Here is a 19,856-nt window from a genome sequence, read left to right as displayed (position 1 = left end):
TCTGGATACATGTTACTTGACACTAAATGTTACTCTTTAATGCAATACTTTAAAATCTCAAGCACAACGAAATGGCTAGCAAAAAAATGAAGCTTACAAGTTATGCAAAATAATCTGCTTGTTCTATAACCTTCTTTTCCAAGCTGCAAATAATTTATCTACATGACAATCACTGACAAATAATTTCTCTAGTTTGGTATGGTATATGAGAATATCTGTCAGATATGCAATTGCACCTGCATATAGACCTTAATGCCAGGCAAACAATGGCTTTGTTCTCTAATACATCTACTATATGTAATACCTGATTAAAAACAAAAAGATGGATGTTGAATTCACACTGTTTTGTCATTCGCTATTTTTTTTATCTGAAGTAATTTCTTAACCCCCATAAATCCTTTTGGCACTGTTGTGCAATATTTCAAGAACAGTTTTTATCAGTGCATTTATGTAGAACTCTCTGTGACTCTTCTACTTCTCATAACATACCTCAGTTGAATGCCATGATAAATCCAGAAGAAACAATGACACTCTTTTGCCTCCACTCTCCATAATTTTCCCATTACTGCTGGAGTAGATATCTGGAACACTGCAACATACCCTGATTTGAAATTATGCTGTATCTTCCACCTACTCTGCAGTTATCTGCAGCCTGTTGACGTTTTCATCAGGACAATGAACTTATACCTCTGGATTGCTTGGAATGAAAGTAACTCTTTTCCTCAGGGTTCACACAGCAATTTTCTTTATTCAGCTACCTCATACCTCCACTTACTCCAGTATACTTTTCAGATTTTTTTTGCTGCCTTGGTAGAATTTGTTCTTCCAGATTCTAAAAGGCCAGTTGCGCTATTTATCTCTTCTTGCAAGGCATCTGCTTTTAACTCTTTCTTGGAGCAGAGTTTCCTGATGAAGGAACTGAGCTAATGCCCATTCAAGCATGTCTACTGTGTTTGCATTTCAGGATGGACTGCAAGCTTCTAAACCTCAGTACAGCAGGCTTCAAAATATTCCCTCCATATTATTTCACCCCACACTTTTGTGGTATATGGTTCGCTTTTTTATTTTTTTTAAACTAATTTCTGCTATCATTGACCCAAATGTATTTCCACAGAAATTCACCTTTAGCATACTGCTCTTGTGCCTCATTTTCTGGATCCTCCTTTAGATTTTTCTCTGCCTGTCCAGCCTTGGGGTGATTTGCTAATTTTCTGCAAGATACTTTCACTTCTTTTGTTTTCCTTTAGAATTTGATTGTTTACATTTTCCCAACATTGCCCTGGTTTATTGCTCGTCTATACTGCTTTTAACTATGTGTACTGTCCAATAATTTCCTTTTTTTTTTTTTTGTATTGCTTCCTCAAATATTTCCCAGATGATCTGTAGTGAGATTTCTTCACCACTGCAAATCAGTAACCTGCAATGTCACCCAAAAATGCCCTAGAGGACTGCCTCCAAGAGCTATCCTTTAGCATAGTCCTGTACTTGTTGGACACAGGAAGTTGGAGGTGCTTTCCACAGGAGAACAGAAGCAGAAAAGCACTCTGTACTGATTGAATCTATAAGGTTTCCACTGAATAACGTCAACATGTTGCTACTGAGCCAGGTGTAGATGAGGGACACAGACTGCAGGCAGGCAGCTCAAAGAGCCACACAGGTGAGTCTGCTTCTGAGGACAGCTTTGATTTCCCATCTGATTGCTGAAGACTTGCTCACTTTGGACAGCAAAAGGACAACACTCGACAGTCAACATCTGGTCCTGGCCATTCAGTGGGCCCTGACGTGGCTTTCCATCTTGCTGGACAAAACAGGCTGGCCAAAAAGGCACCCACTCTGTCCAGAAGAACACTGTGAGCCACTCTGATTTTTATGGAGCTTGGCCATCAGGCCTAACCCATGGAAATCGCTCTGGATTTCCAATAAGTTGAATCTCCAGGAATCTGGAGCTATCAAAATGGAGCGAGACAATTTAATTCCAGCATTGGCAAAACAGTATTTGGACTCAGCACATTACAAGATGTCCTGCCAGTTCTGGTTTTGGGCACACACTCTAAAGCAGGTGAATCCTTCCTGATTTGTAGTTCCACAGCAAATAAAGCATTTCACAGAGCTCCAGCAAAGATGAAACTAGCTGGCTGCTAGAAAAAGAGGGCCAAGAGAAGTGGTCCATTTCAGAAGAACTACCGTACTTGCTGCCAGTGGTTTCTGAAATGAAAGCCAATTAAGTTAACTGTAGTCTATATCTATATCTGCATTGAGATATGCACCTGTGTGTAAAACATAAATTTGTATGTACACACTCATGCTAGATAATATATGTATTTTGTGTGTATGTGTGCACATGGAAGCAGAGGTGCTTTCTACAAATGAACTGGTCACACTTGCCATGGTAGACCAGACACATCTTCAACTCCTGTGACCCCAGATACCATGGTGCTGGAGAAGGAAGGGGTCCTTTGTTCCTCCCAGGTTTCTGGAGCTAATTCACTTCAGACTCTCTCATTTTTATGTCTCTGCTTCTGACTCATTTGCCAATCAAAGTATATCTCTATCTCCCTCACTTTTTTACCATCATGTTAAGAGTAGGACAAGTTTTGTGGACTTTGGCAACTGAGTCATAAAAAATGAACCTCAAGAGCTTTGTTATACAATAAAGAGGGTTGGGCTGGATGGTGTTGCCAAACTTTAAAAAGCTTCTGTAAAAATGTACATTTTTTTGTAGTGCTACAAAGCCCATATTTACCTAATAGACTGTGGAAAGTCTAAAGGAGCTTCTACAAAATTTCTTGTAAATAATATTTGTTTTAAGAATTGATATGCATGCCAAAAAAAATATACTGCATTTATCAGCTTGGAACTATTACAATCTTTTTGGTAAATAATATCCTGTTTTCTGAAAAGCCTAAAATGTGTATCTAATCCAATTGTGTCACCTCTCATTTCCTTCAAAGACAGGGAAAAAGGCAAAGCTAAGTCTGAAATTCTGTTTTGAATTAACTGCCACTTTATCTCTAAGCGACTTCTTTGTGCAAAGCTGTTACTGCAAATACTGTTTCAGAGATCATTCAGTCATCTCCGACCCCTGCAATGCATAACTACAAGGTAGTGAATGCTATCAGCGCTATCATCTTGCACTTATGCAGGGCTTCTCATCCAAAGTGTTCCAGCTTCTTGCAGAGGGATCCTCTTGCTGGGGACCAGCTGCACCCTTCAGGGACTGGTTCATAGTGTGGATGTGACAGGTAGAGTAACTGGGTTGTAGGAAGTCAGACACTTTGACTCCACTTTAATGTGACGTGACTAAAGCAAATAACACTCTCTAAGGTGAAAACCAGTAGCAAGTGCTCCATAGTGTCATACAGCCATTGAAAGCGGAAAATGAAGAATATCTTGGGTGTTATTCTCTATTCCATTCATCTCTTTTTACATCTCTCTAGCAGTATGAAGAGACCTAAGTGTAAGAAGGGTTCAGACCCTCTAATAGAGAATGCTAGACTACAAAGGATACTTGCATAGAGAGACTTGGTTATCCCAGTCGTAATAGCACCAATTCTAGTCAGGACAATCCAGTGTGGTAAAAGCTTGAATACTTAAATTGGGTTGATTAAAAACACAATTAATTTTCTTCATTAGACTAAAGTCAATTTAAACTCATTACACTATTCCTTGTTGTCAGTCATTCCAGCCCCTCTCTCTCTCCACTCAGCCATGCACCCACAAATACCTTTCCATACCAGTCCATTTACTCCTGGTCCCTCCTCCTTGTCTTACTCAGCAAACAGGATCTCCTCTTCTTGAAGGCATCTCTTGATTGCACTGGCAGTCAGCTGCTGAGGGCTGAGAAGCTCATCTCACCTTTGTTCTGCCCAGCTCTGTCATTTCTTCTAGTCAGACTTGTTCCCTACTGGTCCTGTAGCTTTTTTGCTCTCAGCTGCTGGAGAAGGTTGAGGTGGTGAATCGGAGAGCAAAGAAGAAAGAAGAGAATTTATACTTTGGTATTTTGGAAGCTGGAATCCAGGGAGAAGCTTAAGAACGTGACTTGAGGCCAAAATGCTTGGCTCTCCAGTTACAGAGCAGAGCTAGGCAGGTTTATTCCTATCGTAACATTGTGGCCCATGTCTTGTCCAGAGCTGCCAGCATTGGTGAAGTGCAGAGGGTTCAGAGGAACCTCTCCTTCACTCGTCTCCTCTCTGCAGCACTGTGGGAGGGAAGGGATAACAGAAGAATTAGCAGCACAGTGAGAAATTTGTCAGAGATAGAGCAGTCTACTGTGGAACATAATACATAACACATTACGAGACCGTATGCCTGGAAGTTATTATGGGGACATCTGGAGGTTACGATTCCTCCTGTCACTGTCCTCCTCAACTGTCCTCCCTTTCCCTCATTCCAGCAGACTTGTGGCCCTGAAATTGTTAAATTGGTCTTTGACTACTATTTCATTTATCCCAGCTGCTGAGTTAGGAAAAAAAAAAAAGAAAAAAAAAAGCGGCAACTCACTGAAAACAGATGCTGCCTCTGTACTAAGCAGATAAATTAAATACATAAAGAATGGGTTGTGTATAATGTTGATTCTTTGTAAAGTTTTAGTGTTTTTATCCTTGATATTAAAATTCCAAGAACATTGTATCACTTTAGTTTTGATCCGTCTGGATTAGTGAAGTATATCATTGGCATTACTTATGAGTACTGTAAATTAAATGGACTAACAATTTACCACAGAAATTATAGTAAAGAGAACAACAACAACAACAACAACAAAAAACAACACATCCATACAACATCCATAACTTTAATACATTGGAGTAAACCCCCCGCTCCCTCACCTGTGCACAGACCTGCATACACACAGATGCACAGGAACGTGGTTCCTCAAAAGGATGCTGGACTAAAGCCCTTCCAGTACACTCTCTCAGAGCTTGCTGGCTGTCCAACAGAGATGTATCCTACTATCTAGTTAGCTGAACTGAGACAAACACTCACCTTTCTTTCAGTACACTGCAATAGTCAAAGCTGATCCTAAAAATGAATAGTCATTCATTTTTTTGTTGGAAACACCTTATCAGTGTTTACAGTTCTATGGAAATGCAATGGTGTGCGTAACACAATAATATTGAAAACTCAAATGTGAAATGTCTGTGTTTTTCAGGTGTCAAATTTAACCAAATTATGATCTTTGAAACTGAGTCTACTTTTAGGAAAGACAGGCGGGGAGCTTGCGGTCTGCCAGGGCCAGCAGAATTTGGAATTTGGTTAAGTTTCAAGATTTTGTGCCTCAAGTTACATTAAGCAGAATATCTGTATGAAAGCATATTAGTGTCTGCATTGATGTATGCTGATTTTCATCTCAGCAGTAGGAAAAAAAATAAAAATTAAAAAAGAGGATTTGGCAGCAAAACCACTTTCAGACATAGTTAGGGAGATGTGAGTGGAATGAAAAGGAGCTAAGGTCAAAGTCAAAACATGACAAGTGCAGAATTTCATGCAGTACATGTTTATATAGGTTTCCATCCCCTTCTGTCTCCTTTGGCACTTGTGATAATCTTCCCCAGGCAGAAGCAAGCAATATGCCACAGACATCCTGGCAATCACTCCTTCTGGGCATCCAGGTTAGAGTAGCTGTTGGGTATGAGGGCAAGGGGTGGTGGGAGATTATCACTCCACAAGGCAACCACAGATACTGCTTAAGGATAATCTATCTTTGTGATCTTTCTGTTGTATCTTCTGCATAGGACTTAGATGACTCAGTTATTGTTTTGCCCAGTCTCTGTGAGGAAAAAAATATCTAAATGTGCAGATGGGGAAAATGAAGTCTCTCACACTTGCCTCTCACAACAAAATTTGGGTAAGATCTGCCTTTGCACTGCTTTCCTCAGAAAAGAAAGCCCCATGCTAAAAGTCAGTCATTCAACTAGCTTTAATTTGCAGATAGGCACCTATTTTTCCATCTCAGCCAAAACACTGTTGTGCTTGTTGCTGATGTCAGAGACTTCAGAAAAGCCCCAATGAGCACCCTGTTGCACAGTCTGTAGTAAACCAGGGGTAAAGCAATAAGACAAAAACAGGAAACCTTGATCTCCAGATGAGCTGCAGCGATTTCTGAGATGTTGGAGTTCAAGATCCTGTGAGGAGGAAGCAGGGCAAAAAGTAGGACTGCACCCCTGGATTTCAAGAGATCTAACTTTGACCTATTCATGAATCTAATTGGAGGAATCCCCTGGGACAGGGCCCTAGAGGGAAAGGGGGCACAGGAGACCTGTCTAATATTCATGTACTACTTCCGCCAAGCTCAGAGAAAGAAGCTGAGCAAGGAGGGCAGGAGACCTGCATGCATGGGCAAGGAGCTCTTGGGAAAACTCAAACAGAAGAGGAAAGCATACATGATGTGGAAGAAGGGACAGACCACTTGTGTGGAATATTGGAATACTGTCAGAGAGTGCAGGGATGCAATGAGGAAGGCTAAGGCCTGTTTAGAATTAAATTTAGAAAGAGACATCAAGGACAGCAAGAAAGGCTTCTTCAGATTCATCAGCAGAAAAAGGAAGACTAGCAAAAATGTGGGTGTGCTGCTAAATGAGGTGGGTGCCTTGGTGACAGCAGATACAGAGAGGGCAGAGTTACTGGATGCCTTCTTTGCTTCAGTCTTCACTGCTAAGGTTAGCCCCCACTCAATGCCAAGCCAAGAAACAAGAGAAAAAATCTGGAGAGAGGAAGACTTTCCCCTATTTGAAGAGGATTGGGTTAGAGATTATTTAGGCAAGCTAGACACTCACAAATCTATGGGCCCTGATGGGATGCACCCAGGGGTACTAAGGGAGAGGGCGGTTTTGATTCCTAGGCCATCTTGAAGGTCTCTTACAACCTTAATGATTCTATGATGATTCAAAATAGTAGTATGGAAGCGATTACAGATGGCTAATTTCTTATATTAGTACTGAGTTTCTGTATCTTAGTAATTTTCTGTTATTACACGTAGCATTGTGTGGTAGGTACCATCCTATTCTTTATTATTATTATTTTTATTGCAACACAGTCATTTTGGTACATGGTAACTTCCATGTGCACCAGCCTGCTTACACCAGAAAGCACATGAGCAAAGCGCACATGGGAATTAGAGCTGAAGATGCAACTTGCTTCTGTTCTTTCCATAAAGGATAGAATGAAATTACCTCAAAACCAGTGTTAAAAATAAACCCAGGGCACAGGATGGGAGGTGGAGGGCAGTCCCTGTGGCCGAGGGACAGCCTTTCTCTCTGGCAAGCCAAATGGCCCAGGGGAGCCAGCCCCAAAAAAGAGGCCCTCAGCCCCCGCAACCCTCCTCCTTCTTCCATGTGAGGGCATCTTCCAGGCCACTCCCAAGACAGCCACCTTTGGCTATGCGTGGGCCACTCCATCACAGAGGCTTCCTGAGGTCACAGTGGCCACCACTGCCCCACCTTTGCTGCCGGGCCTATCAAACAGGACCCCTGCAGGTGACCCACCATTCGCTGAGCTTCTAGGCACTCTGACAGCCAACTTGTGTGGCAGGAAGAAGAGCCGAAGCAGCAAGGAGAGCAGCAGGCCTCCTTGGTGTGCGAGGACAGCAATGCAGTCCAAGGAAGCACTGAGAAGGAATGCACCTAACATGAAGGAGAAGTGTCATCGGCAGAGGGGTAGTGCCTGCGGCACAACAGACACCAGTGCCCAAGGGAATTCTGGCGCACAGCCCACAGACACTTACAGGCGGTACCATTGGCACCGCAACGACGCGGGGAACAGGCCGCCCCCTCAGCCCTACAGCAACAGGGGGCCTGGGCCTTCCCAGTGGCACAATGGTGGCATTGGGCAAAGGCAGGAGCGTCAGCCGGACAGCCGCGGGGAGCAGAGGAGTGCCTGTTGTCCAGAACACAGTGTGGGACCCAGCCATGGCCGTAAAACAGACAGCAGCATCGAACCCAGGCACAGAAATGAACTGGACAGTGGCATGGGATCTAGGCATGGAACTGGACGACCCCCTGGTTCAGCACCCTGGCCTGAAAGCATTCCAGATAGAAGGCATCCTTTTTGGGCAGTCCCTGGCAAGGACTGGCTTGTCCTTCTGCCAAACACTGTGGAGCCCATGGAGCCAGATCCACCAGAAGATGTGGAGGAACCAATGGAATTGGATCCACCTCGGCCAGACCAGACCTCTGACTACCGCGGCATGTCTTTGCTCTCTGCCATGCGAGCACACCAACTGCATCGCAGGAGTGCCCGGCAAGCTCCCTACTCGTCGCACAGGCTCCATCCCAAGCATTAGCTTGGGGCCGCCAAACACCATGGACATCCTGCAGGCTCACCTGCAAGGTGTCCCAGCAATAAAGAACTCTGTTGCCAATTCTCAGGGGTTGCATGAGTGCCTCTACAACTACCTGAATGGAAAGTGTGGGGAGCTAGGAGTCGGCACAGATAACTGATGATAGAACTAGAAGGAATGGCCTCAAGTTGCGCCAGGGGAGGTTTAGGTTAGAAATTAGGACACATTTCTTCTCAGGAAGAGTAGTGAGGCATTGGAACAGGTTGCCCAGTTAGGTGGTGGCATCACAGTCCCTGGGAGTGTTCAAGGAAAGGTTGGACGTGGTGCTTAGGGACATGGTTTAGTGGGTGATGGTCGTGGTAGGGGGATGGTTGGACCAGATGATCTTGAAGGTCTCTTCCAACCTTAATGATTCTATGATTCTACTCAGGTGTGACTCCTGTAAGGGACTTGGATGGCACCAGACTGCCAGATTTTAGGTGCTTGGCTCAAGTGGAATCCAAAAGTGTAATCTGTGACCTCGTGTACAGGGTGTTTTAGGTGTCCAAAACATCTTCCACTTAGATCTAGCTAATAGGAAACTATGAAAGCAAGCCTGTATCCAAAATTTAACCCTTGGGAACACAGACACTCAAAAGAACCTTTTTGCAGACTTCTTCTGAGCACAGACATATGCTTTCTTTGTGGGAACTAGGCCAGCCTTTTGCACTGATTGGAGATGGTGCCTATAGTTTTACCAACTATCAGCTGATACATTCTCTCCACCAACAGGTGGGACACCTGAATGGATATCCTCAGTACAGCAAGGCTCTCATTGGGGTTAGGCCCAGACCATGCAAAAGCAGTCTGCCTGGGGGAGCACCAAACCTGGGCTTCCACTCTCCTGCACAAGCTGGCTGTTGAAAAGAAAATTACCGTATGATAAATTAAGGCATCACAAGCTCATCTTATGAGGAAGTCTGATTTTGTCAGTGTGTAATAAGCATCCCCAATACACACTGACATTAATATTAACCTTGAGGTGGCATAGGTACAGAAATTATCTATTCCATGATTAGTCTAGGCAGGAACTCACAGTTTGGTTGTTTACCACAGGAATACATTAGCCAGGTGTACAAGCAGAGCTGTCAATCAAATGAGTTGATCCAAACAGATCAGAATTACATGCACAGCTGAAATTATGGACCACCAAATCAGTTTGCTCCCCAGTCACTTCAAAAATTACCCATTTCTTATGTAAAACTTATTATTTGCTTGTATTCTCCTTGTAGCTGTCACTGGGCATTTTTTTATTATTATTTTATTTTTTTCTGCTAAAAATACATGTAATGAGACTATAGCTACATTGTGAAGACATTCTGACAAAACCATTAACTGCAGTGGCTGATATAAAATCCCTTCCTTTTGTCTAGCAAGCAAACTCAAGAAGATAAAAGAGGCTTCAACAGACAACTGAAGTCTTACAGTATTGTTGCTGACAAAACCACGACATGTTTTGAAAAGAGCAAAAACTATGTCAGTCTTTTGGAAGACATTAATCCAATAGTAAAACCTATGAGTGAAAGCATGTGAACAGTCAATTCTGTTATCACAAGGACAAAGATGCAATCCTTATTTGTCAGATAACCTACAGTGTGCTAACACAAAATCTGTCCATGATGCAGTGGAAGCCACTGTGGTATCATATTCTTTGACTCAAGAACAATGTTTAACACATCAGTTAGTTTCCTATTACATATGAACTATATTCTGGCTATTTTTTAACTGTTCTTGGTGAGCAAAATCCTGAAAAGGCACATTGAGGGAGTCATTAAGCTAGGATGAATTCCTACCCTTAGGTAATAATTGCCCTCACAGTTCTGACATCCATCTTCGGGTCCAGAGGTTAACTGAGGATCTGACTAGCTTCTTATAAATCTGTGGGGACAAATCCTCTCCGGTGGCTCATTCACTGGCATGCCTCCATGAATCAAGCCACCAGGATCTTCCCATTATCATAGGGACTGAATGGAAGGTCATTCAATTCAGTGGTGAGCGAGCACCACTGTGGCAGAAGGTGCTGGAACAGTCCTTTATCTCAGAATGAATTAGCACTAGGCAAGGGAGTTAGGGATTGCAATTGTCAGTTTAAACTGTAGCATAATTTTCATTTAATTTGACAGCTTTCAAACTATACATCCTGTAGCCTTTTGTAAAAAAGCAAGACCTGACTGTCATACTGGGTGCACGGATATGTCTCTCAGCAATACCAGAAATTATTAGAAAGTGTGAAAGAACAGCTTGAGCTAAGAAAAAATGTATTAGGGTAGAGTGATCAGATTTTCGTAGCATCAACATGAAGATCAAGGTCAGAATACTGAGCCAAACATCCTCAGCTATCTTTTAACACAAGTTTTTTTTTTTTATTTTTTTTTTACTTTTAGCACTGCCATAGCAAAACAGATGCTAGAAATTCTCACTCCAAAACTCTTTGCTTTTCATCCAGTTTTAAAGCCGTGGTGACATTCCAAGTTAAACTCACAATGGAGAAAGAAATATGCTGGTGTTTTCATTGTAATATGAATTTTCCATTGAAGATGTGGTTGAATTAGCAGTTCATTTTTTAACTATTACTTTAATTTGTTCTTTGTGGTCAATTGTTTTTTTTCTTCCTATAAAAATCATGCCTCAGTCCTATGCCTTTTGAGACATCTCCACAGAAAATGTCTTACAGGGTAGGGAACTGTCTAATTATATGTCTGTAAAGTAGCTAGAGATCTTCATTTGTGTGGAGTAAAACAAACAAGAGAAAATGTGGAGGAATGTGCTGCTGAATTAATGTGGGCATACCAATCTTGTTCCCATAAATGGGCAATAATAGTAAGGTGTTGGGAATGATTCTGAGTCTAGACATCCATTAAAGGTTTTGTATTTTCAACCCCTCTTTTAACTTGTGCCTGGAGCAACTGATGTATGTGTTCACACACTGGGACATAAAAAAAACAAGGCAGGAAGAGACTTTTTTTTCTTTTTACCCTTTTTAGCACATGGAAAGTAAAGAGGATTTTGAGATCTTTAGTTTAAAAATTTCAATGCTTTATTTACCTCCCATGTGCAATGCCTAAGGGATTCTCCTGTCCGGATCAGTGGTGGGGTTTCAGAACCTGAGATACAGAAAACCCTTAGGATGATTTTAAATTGTGTAACATTTTCCAGGAGGTAATTTGTAAGGAATTCAAGGCTGGTAGGTCTTCTTTAGCTGGACAATCAATGCAGAGTTGTAATCTCATTGCCAGTATCAGCCACTATGCGAGAAGGATAAATGCAGCTCATGATCCCTGACAAATTTTGACTGTTCCTGTCTTTTACGCACAGTAGAAGCTAAGAGTGTTAAGCCATGGCATGCCAGAGGGAGAGGCAGCTGGCTGTAGGAAACACAGAGAGGCCTAGCTCCCCATCTTGAAGCTAAGTAGGAAAGTAGTGAATCTGTCTCACTGAAAAGCTGTGGACTGTGAAAAGGAGGAGGAAGGGCTCTGGGTAGTAAAATGGCTTTTCTCTCTGCTCACATTAATAGTCACCTATCTCCAACGAAGGAGTATTGGACAGAAGCTGCACTTTAGCTCCTTCCAACCTGCCATATCTCAAGATATGGCTACTATACGCACATTCTATGCCAAGGCAATACGAAGAAATCTCAGGTGCCATGTGAAGACCTGATAAAATAAAAATTTCTGTTACATTTCATGAAGTGGAGGCTACTCAGGATCATCATCAGCTGTTTGATGCTCAGAGTGAAAGCACAGGCCAGCAAACCTTAAAAGAGCCCAATGTTCTTTCCTCAGGAGATGCTTTCCCCAGGGTGTGGAACTTTGTGCTCTTTGACGAGGCCCAAGGTAACTAATGAAACAAGACATTTTAGTGATGGCTGCATAAAGTTGCCTGGCTTTTCTACTTTCCTGCCTAAGGCAGCACCAGAGGAGTCCCAGATAAAGTCACCTGGGTGGTTTGACTGGCCATTTTCACAGGTTTGGTCCTTTTTCTCTTCCACTTACCATCTATTTCACAGACGGCTAAAGTTCCCTGCAGTCTACAGTACTGCTTTGGGAGCTTTCTTCTTTCAAGTTATACTTGTGCACACTCCGTAAGCTTTCCTTAACGTGATTATACTGGAGTTTTTAAAGTATTCTTAAATTCAATTTGTGCTTGAAAGCTATTTCCCCTTTCTTAGTGTGCAATTGCCAAAGAGGAGTGTGAAGGAAGAACCCTCTAAGGGCCTGACTACACTTGTACCATACCTGAGCACAGAAGCTGATTGTTAGAAGCCTGGCACTAATAATTTACTGTATAGGTACAGAAAAGTTTTTCAGCCAGACCTGATACATCATGTAAACTGGAAAAAAAAAAAATTAAAAAAAATAAAAATAAAAATAAAAACAGAACAGTGTTCTAACATGATAAGAAAGTACAATAATTCACGAAGTAAAAAACGTCATTGCCAGGTTAAAAATAAACTTAGTGAGACAGACATCTGCTACCTCTTCTACCATCCATTCTAAGGGGTGAGTTTCTGTATTTATAACTGTATATATAGATATACATGGCACCAACAAAATACAGTCTATTTTGCCTTTAGAAACATAATCCATCTTCCATTCTAATACATTTTAACATGCCCTAAGTCCATTGCATCTTAATCTAAATTCCATCTGTATCAAAATATGCCTTGATATCAACAATGTCAAATCACCTTGACTTGTGACATGCTGTGTTTATTATTTTTGACTCCTGAATGCCAATCAGAAGTACTTCTGTACTCAGGAGTCTCTGATCCTTTTAATTTTCTTTTAGTTTCTGCCAGTTCCTTCTTAACAGTAAGATTTTCATGACTTTTCTTCTGAAGGGAATCATTAATTTCTGGGCCTGTTCATCTGTATTTCCTACCCAGGAATCCTCCTCTGGCCCCTGTAGTCCATAGCTTCATCTCTCAGCCCTCTCTTTTAGTTTTCCCCCAAGGAAGCTGAATTTAATACAGGTTCTTTTCTATTTTAGTGTAACTCACTCAGTATGAATGATCATTTATACTGTGCCCTTTTGACTGGTGATTTTTACATTCTTTGACTGCAAATAAGCACAATTGCATTCAGGGAGCAGTGACTCAACCCAGTCCAGCCAAAGGGGTTTCCTGTATAAAAAAAAAAAAAAAAAAAAGGCTCCAAGCAGAGCTGTAGATTTTCAACCAATTGAAATACTGATTCAGCATCAACAGCATCAAACTTGAGCAAGTGCTTCGTGTGCACTGACATATCACCTTGTTCAATCAGGCACAGAAGCATACAATCCTCTCCCACTGAGGTTAAGTTCATAGAAATATACGCTTAAACGCTTTGCTAAATAGGTGGATTTAAATACATCCTTACACATTTATCCCTATCTGGGCTTCCCAATTTGTAGAAAACAACTAAATTTGAATTTGTCAGAGGTGCATGTGGGAGGTTCAGAAAAGTCTGTGGGCAGTAGCTATAGTACTCAGATCCCACTGGTAGGAAAGGTAAATAAAAGGTACAGCTGGCAGGTGGCAGATCACATTGGAGAACACACTTTATAGCAGGAGTGATCAGAGACCTTTTATCTCACTTGCAATGGCAGCAGCAGGGAGGTGCTGAGCCAATTGCAAGGTTCTCAAGGTTCCAGAGTGTGTATGAGGGAGTTCCTGAGCTGGGATGCATGCCATTTGGGATGTGTGCATGGAAGTGCTGGTCAGCAGGCCACCAGTGTCATGAGAGGTCCTGGTGAGAGCTGGGCACAGATGGCTGGAGGCGTGGTCAGTTCAAATGGCAGGTGGGCAAGAAAGCCCAAGGCATCTTGGCTTGTATAAGGAATAGTGTAGCCAGCAGGACCTGGGATGTGATTGTCCCCTTGTGAGGTGAGGCTGTACCTCGAGTACTGTGTTCAGCTTTGGGCCCCTCACTACAAGAAGGACATCAAGGCCCTGGAGCATGTCCAGAGAAGGGCTATAAAGCTGGTGAAGGGCCTGGAACACAAGTCCTGTGAGAAGCGGCTGAGGGGACTGGGGTTGTTTAGCCTGGGGAAGAGAAAGCTCAGGGGAGACCTTATTGCTCTCTACGACTACCTGAAAGGAAGCTGTGGGGAGCTGGGGGTCAGCCTCTTCTCACAGATAACTAGTGATAGGACTAGAGGGAATGGCCTCAAGTTGTGCCAGGGGAGGTTTAGGTTGGAAATGAGGAGACATTTCTTCTCAGAAAGAGTAGTCAGGCATTGGAACGAGTTGCACAGGGAAGTGGTAGAGTCACCATCCCTGAGAGCGTTTAAGGAAAGGTTGGATGTGGTGCTTAGGGACATGGTTTAGTGGGTGATGGTCGTGGTAGGGGGATGGTTGGGCCAGATGATCTTGAAGGTCTCTTCCAACCTTAATGATTCTATGATTCTACTCAGGTGTGACTCCAGTAAGGGATTCAGATGGCACTAGACTGCCAGACTGCCACAAACGTGGTGACCACTTGTGGAGAACAGTTAGACTTATTAGTGTCACTGATAAGAACTGGCCTTGGGCAAAGGGGAGTTGAGGAGCTTGCTACTGCTTCTCTCTTATACGAACTTTTTGAATGGAAGTCTGCAAACTTGGTATGAGAGGCTGCTTAAGGATGGAGCTTTGCAGTGGCGGCACAGCCCTATTTTGGCAGCAGAACAGAATCATCATAGAAATGTAGTCATGGAGAAGATTGTCTTGGGGGATATCAAAAGGCACTTAAAGAACAGAGCTATTATCAGGTGTAGTCAACATAGGTTCATCGAGAGAAAGTCCTGCCTTAGCAATTTGGTCTCCTTCCATGGTAAGGACATTCACTTGGTGGATGATCCAGAGAGATGCATGCAATCTCTCTGGATTTCAGTAAGGCCTTTGTCACAATCTCTCATGGCACTCTTCTGGACAAATCGTCCAGCTGTGAGATAAACAAGTTCACACTACACCGGCTGGTGAATTGGCTCAATGGTAAAGCTCAAAGGGTTGTAATAAATGGGGCTACAGCTGGCTGGTGGCTGGTCACCAGTGGTGTTTCCCAGGGCTCACTTCTAGTCCTGTTTAACATTTTTACCAGTGATCTGGATGCAGGAGTGAAGTGCATCTTCAGCAAGCTTGAAAATGATACTGAACTGGGAGGTGCTGTTGACTCCCTGGAGGGATGAGAAGCCTTGCAGAGGAATCTAGATGGATCAGAGCACTCGGCAATTAGCAACCACATAAAGTTCAACAAAGGAAAATGCCAGGATCTATACACCTGGGACAGAATAATGCTGGACAAGGTACAGACTGGGAGACAAGTGGCTAGAGATCAGCTCAGTAGAAATGAAATTGGGGGTGCTGGTTGTCAACAGGCTCAGCATGAGCCAGCAGAGTGCCTTGGTAGCCAAGAAAGTAAAATGCATTTTAGGATGCATTAAACGCAGCATAGCCAGCTGGTCAAAAGAGTTGATTCTCCTACTATATTTAGCATAGGTGTGGTCTCACCTTGTATACTGCCTGAAGTTGTGCTCTCCACAGTATAAAAAGGATGTTAAGGTCCTATAAAGCATCCAGAGGAGGGTAACAAAGCTGGTAAAAGGGCTGGAAGGCATGGCCTATTAGGAGAAGCTTAAGGACACCTAGGTTGTCCAGTCTGGAGAAGAGGAGGCTGAGAGGTGACCTCATTGCTCTGCAAGTCCCTGAGGAGGGGAAGTGGAGAGGGAGGTGCTAGTCTTTGCTCCCTGGTCACTAATGACAGGACATGCAGGAATGGCACAAAGATGCACCAGGGGAGGTTCAGACTGGACATTAGGAAACATATCTTTATTGTGAGGTGGAAATATTTCTTTTCTGTGAGTGCACTAGGAAGCACTGGAACAAGCTTCCTAGAGAGGTTGTTGATGCCCCATGTCTGTCAATGTTCAAGAGACATTTGGACAATAACCTCAATAACATGCTTAGACTTTAGGTTAGCCCTGACATGGTTAGGCAATTGGACTCGATGATCTTTGAAGGTCCCTTTCAACTGAACTATTCTATTTCTATTGCTATTTCTGTGTGCTGGCTCTAAAGACTTGAGGCTGCTCAGTACAAATCCTGTGTACTCTCAGTGATCCTTGTATGAGAAAAGATATCAGGGTTTAAAGAGAGGCTGTTGAAGCCCTTCTTCCCCTGGTTTTAGCAAGCTGCTCCAATAATCTTCAAAAACCCTTTATTTTCTTTATGTTGAAAAAAAAAAAAACCAAAAAACCACCACCTTGACATGCCAGTGAATTAACATATCCTGCTTCTTCTCATTGCTGCATCTGAGAAAGATGGCCATGTATCCACTACCACTGGGGATATTTTCCTTTCCCAACTTTTAGCATGGATAGTGCTGAGCACTTCCAAGAGGCTAGCTCACCTGACTCTTCTGTAGTCCTGTATGACAGTATTGCCATTACTAGTCACAGGCTGTACGCTGTATTGAGTATCTCCTTCTGTAAAAAATAGATATGGGCTAGTAATGATTAGTTTCTTAGACCTTCAATAAATTTGTGGTTTTACTTCTACATAAATTATGCTTTCCTTTTGCCATTAGCAAGATTTTGAGGGTAGCTTTGTCAGTTTGGCAGGTCTGAGTCTTTTACTTCCAGCAAAGACTTCAAGTCAAAGTGGAATGAGAGCTACAAATTTAGATGTGTTTCATGAGAGCCAAAAGGTTGTATTAATAAATACATGCTCAGACCAGGTTTGCTTTTCCTAGCAGAGGCCCAAGTGGCTAGGTCAGAGGCTACACACAGTGGGTGGCAGGGTGCAACTTCAACACTGAGTCATAGCCCCAGGCACAGGGCTGCATGGGCACCACCAGGCCAGGTTGCTCATGTCAGCAGCAAGCAGGAATTAAGAAGGGACACTGTGTTGTGGGAAGGGGAAGTCCACAAAAAGCCACAGCTGGACAGTGAAGGACTCATTTCGGCTGAACTTTCTATCCTTCATGCACCTGGATTTGCACCAGAGTAGGCTGCGCAAGAAGAAAGGTCAAACAGGAGCAGATAAAGAGCACTAAATTGTCCATGCCAGGGACCTGGCTATCCCTAACAATACTGTCAGGGAGTTAAACTTCAAACTAGCCTTAGTGTGGGCCCATGGAGCAAGTGCCATAAGACTCCTGTAAAAGCAGAGCAAACAATTGCCTTCAGCAGCACTCTCCTGAGCTGATCTAAAATGCCAGTATGGGTGATGGCACCTCCTGACTAGTCCTTTAGCATCATGACCATTTTTCTAAGAGAATTACCTTTCTGAACTACTCCTGGGGTGATCTGTGCTTTCTCTTGCTTGCTGCCCTTTGAGGTTGCAGTCCCATTTGTTCAGCTGCCTGACTTCGCTAGTATCCAATTACACAGGCTCCCAGGGCCATCATTCTGCTATTCCAACCACTACGCTGGAAATGGCTGAATATCAGTGATTCCTTCTTTGTTTGGAAACTGAGAGTCAGTGGTTTGATTTATAATAATAAATGACTTCAAAGGGCAAACAGCATTCAGCTTTCAATCAGGAGAGTATATGCAGCATTTTGGCAAGCAGTAAACATAAAATTCTTATGCTTTGCCAAAGTTTAAAATGTATCAAACCATATCTGTGTTACGTGATTGGAATAGTGTGTGCATTTTAAAACTCTGCATTGAGTTAATAGTCAGTATTTTAATCTTGAAGACTGATTGAGGAGGAGGTTGTGTTTAAATTCCAGACAACTTAAAATTCAGATCCTGAGTCTGAGGAGAAATCAACGTCAAACTTTTTGGATAGAGTGCTTACTGGTGAGTCTTACAAGCAATGGGGAAATTAAAATACAAACCCAAAAAAGTGTCTCAGGAAGCAAATGAGTTGAGGTGTCATTTCAGACAGAAATCTCTAGTCTGCAGAAGCAGAAAGCCAAAACTAAGTACTTTTATAACATTAAAAAAATCACTCTACTGGTGATTTGTGATTAACTAACTGAGCACTGAGGCATAAGAACTCAGTAAAAAATGTTCAGTTACAGAACAGCTAACTGTTGGCACGGTTATTTTCATTTCTACAAAACTACCGGATAGCAGTGATAATTATTTGCAGCATAAAGTACTGTATAAGCTTCAGCAAGTTTACCCTTACAGCTCCAATGGCCAGTGTGGCAATAGACAGTTAAAGGCTGGGCAACCAAACCTGCCCAAGTCCCTTGTTGGTGTCACATCCCCTCACACAGCCAGACCACAGAGGGATTTGTGACTGGCCCCAGGAACTTCTGATTCTCAAACTTGTCCTCAGATAGACAGCCAACCCCCTGTCTGAAATAAATCTTGCTGACTTGTGTTCCCATTTATTTCTCTGTGTGTTCTGGTCATTGAAGAAACCAAAGCTTTCAGTTTGTACAGTTCAATGGTAAATGTACCAGCGGTGGTGCTGAAATCATTTTGCTGATATTTAGCACTTACTTCAATAACTTCTTCAGAGGCTGTGGAAGAATTTACCTCTACATTTTTCCTCATGGCTTCTTTTTCTAACTCATATACCCTCATTCCTTTTTTCAAAGGCATAGCTGGGCAGTCCCAGATAGATAGATGTTGTGATTATGCTTTAGACCATAGGTAGTTCTTCACCAGGTTATTTCCAATTGTGCTTCTTCATGTTATTGCAAATCAGTTGTATGCATGTCATCAAAATGTAGAGCAAAGACAGTTATTCTTGTCTTGAAGCTGTAAGACTTCGACCATGCTCATGTCAGAGCTAATTGAATGCCTTCATGGAGACATTTTGCGTATGTGTAGTTTATCCATAGTTTGTCTGAAGGCACGATTAAGGAGGGCTCTAAACTGACACTTAGTTGAATCTTTAATATAACAAGTCAATCAACAAACATTAGAGAAAAAAGGTTGTAAAGACAAGAGAGGGATCCATGCTCCTCTCAGTTAATCAAGCTGTACACACCAAAGAAAACACACCGAAATTGGTCTAAGCCAGAATGTGCCAAGGAATGCTATATCTCAGCCCAAGACTTTTATAAGGCCAGATATATTTACTTGGAAGACATTCTATGATTTGCTGGGATGTGGTCATTAATTAAGCTTTGTTTCATAAATACATCTTTAATTTATTGGCCTTAAATTTAATACTAGCTCCAAGATAATGTACTGAAGAGTCTTTTATACATAAAAATTCTGTACAAAATAACAAAAAATCAAGAAGTACAATGTAATCTCAGAATTAAAAGGATTTTTTCCTTGCTTGTGGTTAATTACCTCCAGAACTGCCAGCCGTATGCTATTTGGACAAAGAAGTGAAAATTTGTTTCTTCTTCTATGAAATAAACATTGCATTAATGCCTCCTGACTATAGAAATAGGCTTTTCAACCTTAATTATAAACAATTATTTATTCTCAGCTAGGAATCTATTATCTGTTCGGTAACGACAAGGAACATCACTAACAAATAGACTGAACCCATACTGAAATCTTCAGTATTAATGATAGAGCAGGACAGAGTGCATTTTGATTTTGTAAAAGGAGTCTGAGATTTTGTAATAGGAGTCTAACATTGATACTCTAGTTTGAAAATGTTACT

The 19,856-nt window shown here is 42.3% G+C and overlaps 1 protein-coding gene across 4 annotated transcripts in view; it reads right to left on the bottom strand.

Moving 5' to 3' along the window:
• KCNJ15 (potassium inwardly rectifying channel subfamily J member 15) overlaps positions 1–3,994 on the bottom strand; it is a 37,126-nt gene extending 33,132 nt beyond the window's left edge. The window contains exon 1 of one of the 4 annotated variants that reach the window (XM_066978860.1): positions 3,856–3,994. Coding sequence is in view for 2 of the 4 variants with exons in the window: in XM_066978843.1 (XP_066834944.1) it covers positions 3,735–3,742 (8 nt within the window). In the remaining 2 variants the exon portion in view is untranslated. The other 3 variants (XM_066978864.1, XM_066978843.1, XM_066978834.1) reach the window with 3 other exon arrangements.
• Between the last annotated feature and the right edge of the window lie 15,862 nt (positions 3,995–19,856).

Source organism: Anser cygnoides, chromosome 1, assembly GCF_040182565.1.
Source record: "Anser cygnoides isolate HZ-2024a breed goose chromosome 1, Taihu_goose_T2T_genome, whole genome shotgun sequence".
Taxonomy (NCBI): domain Eukaryota; kingdom Metazoa; phylum Chordata; class Aves; order Anseriformes; family Anatidae; genus Anser; species Anser cygnoides.
Note: the sequence above shows the minus strand (reverse complement) of the source record. Positions and strands in the feature narration are given on the sequence as shown.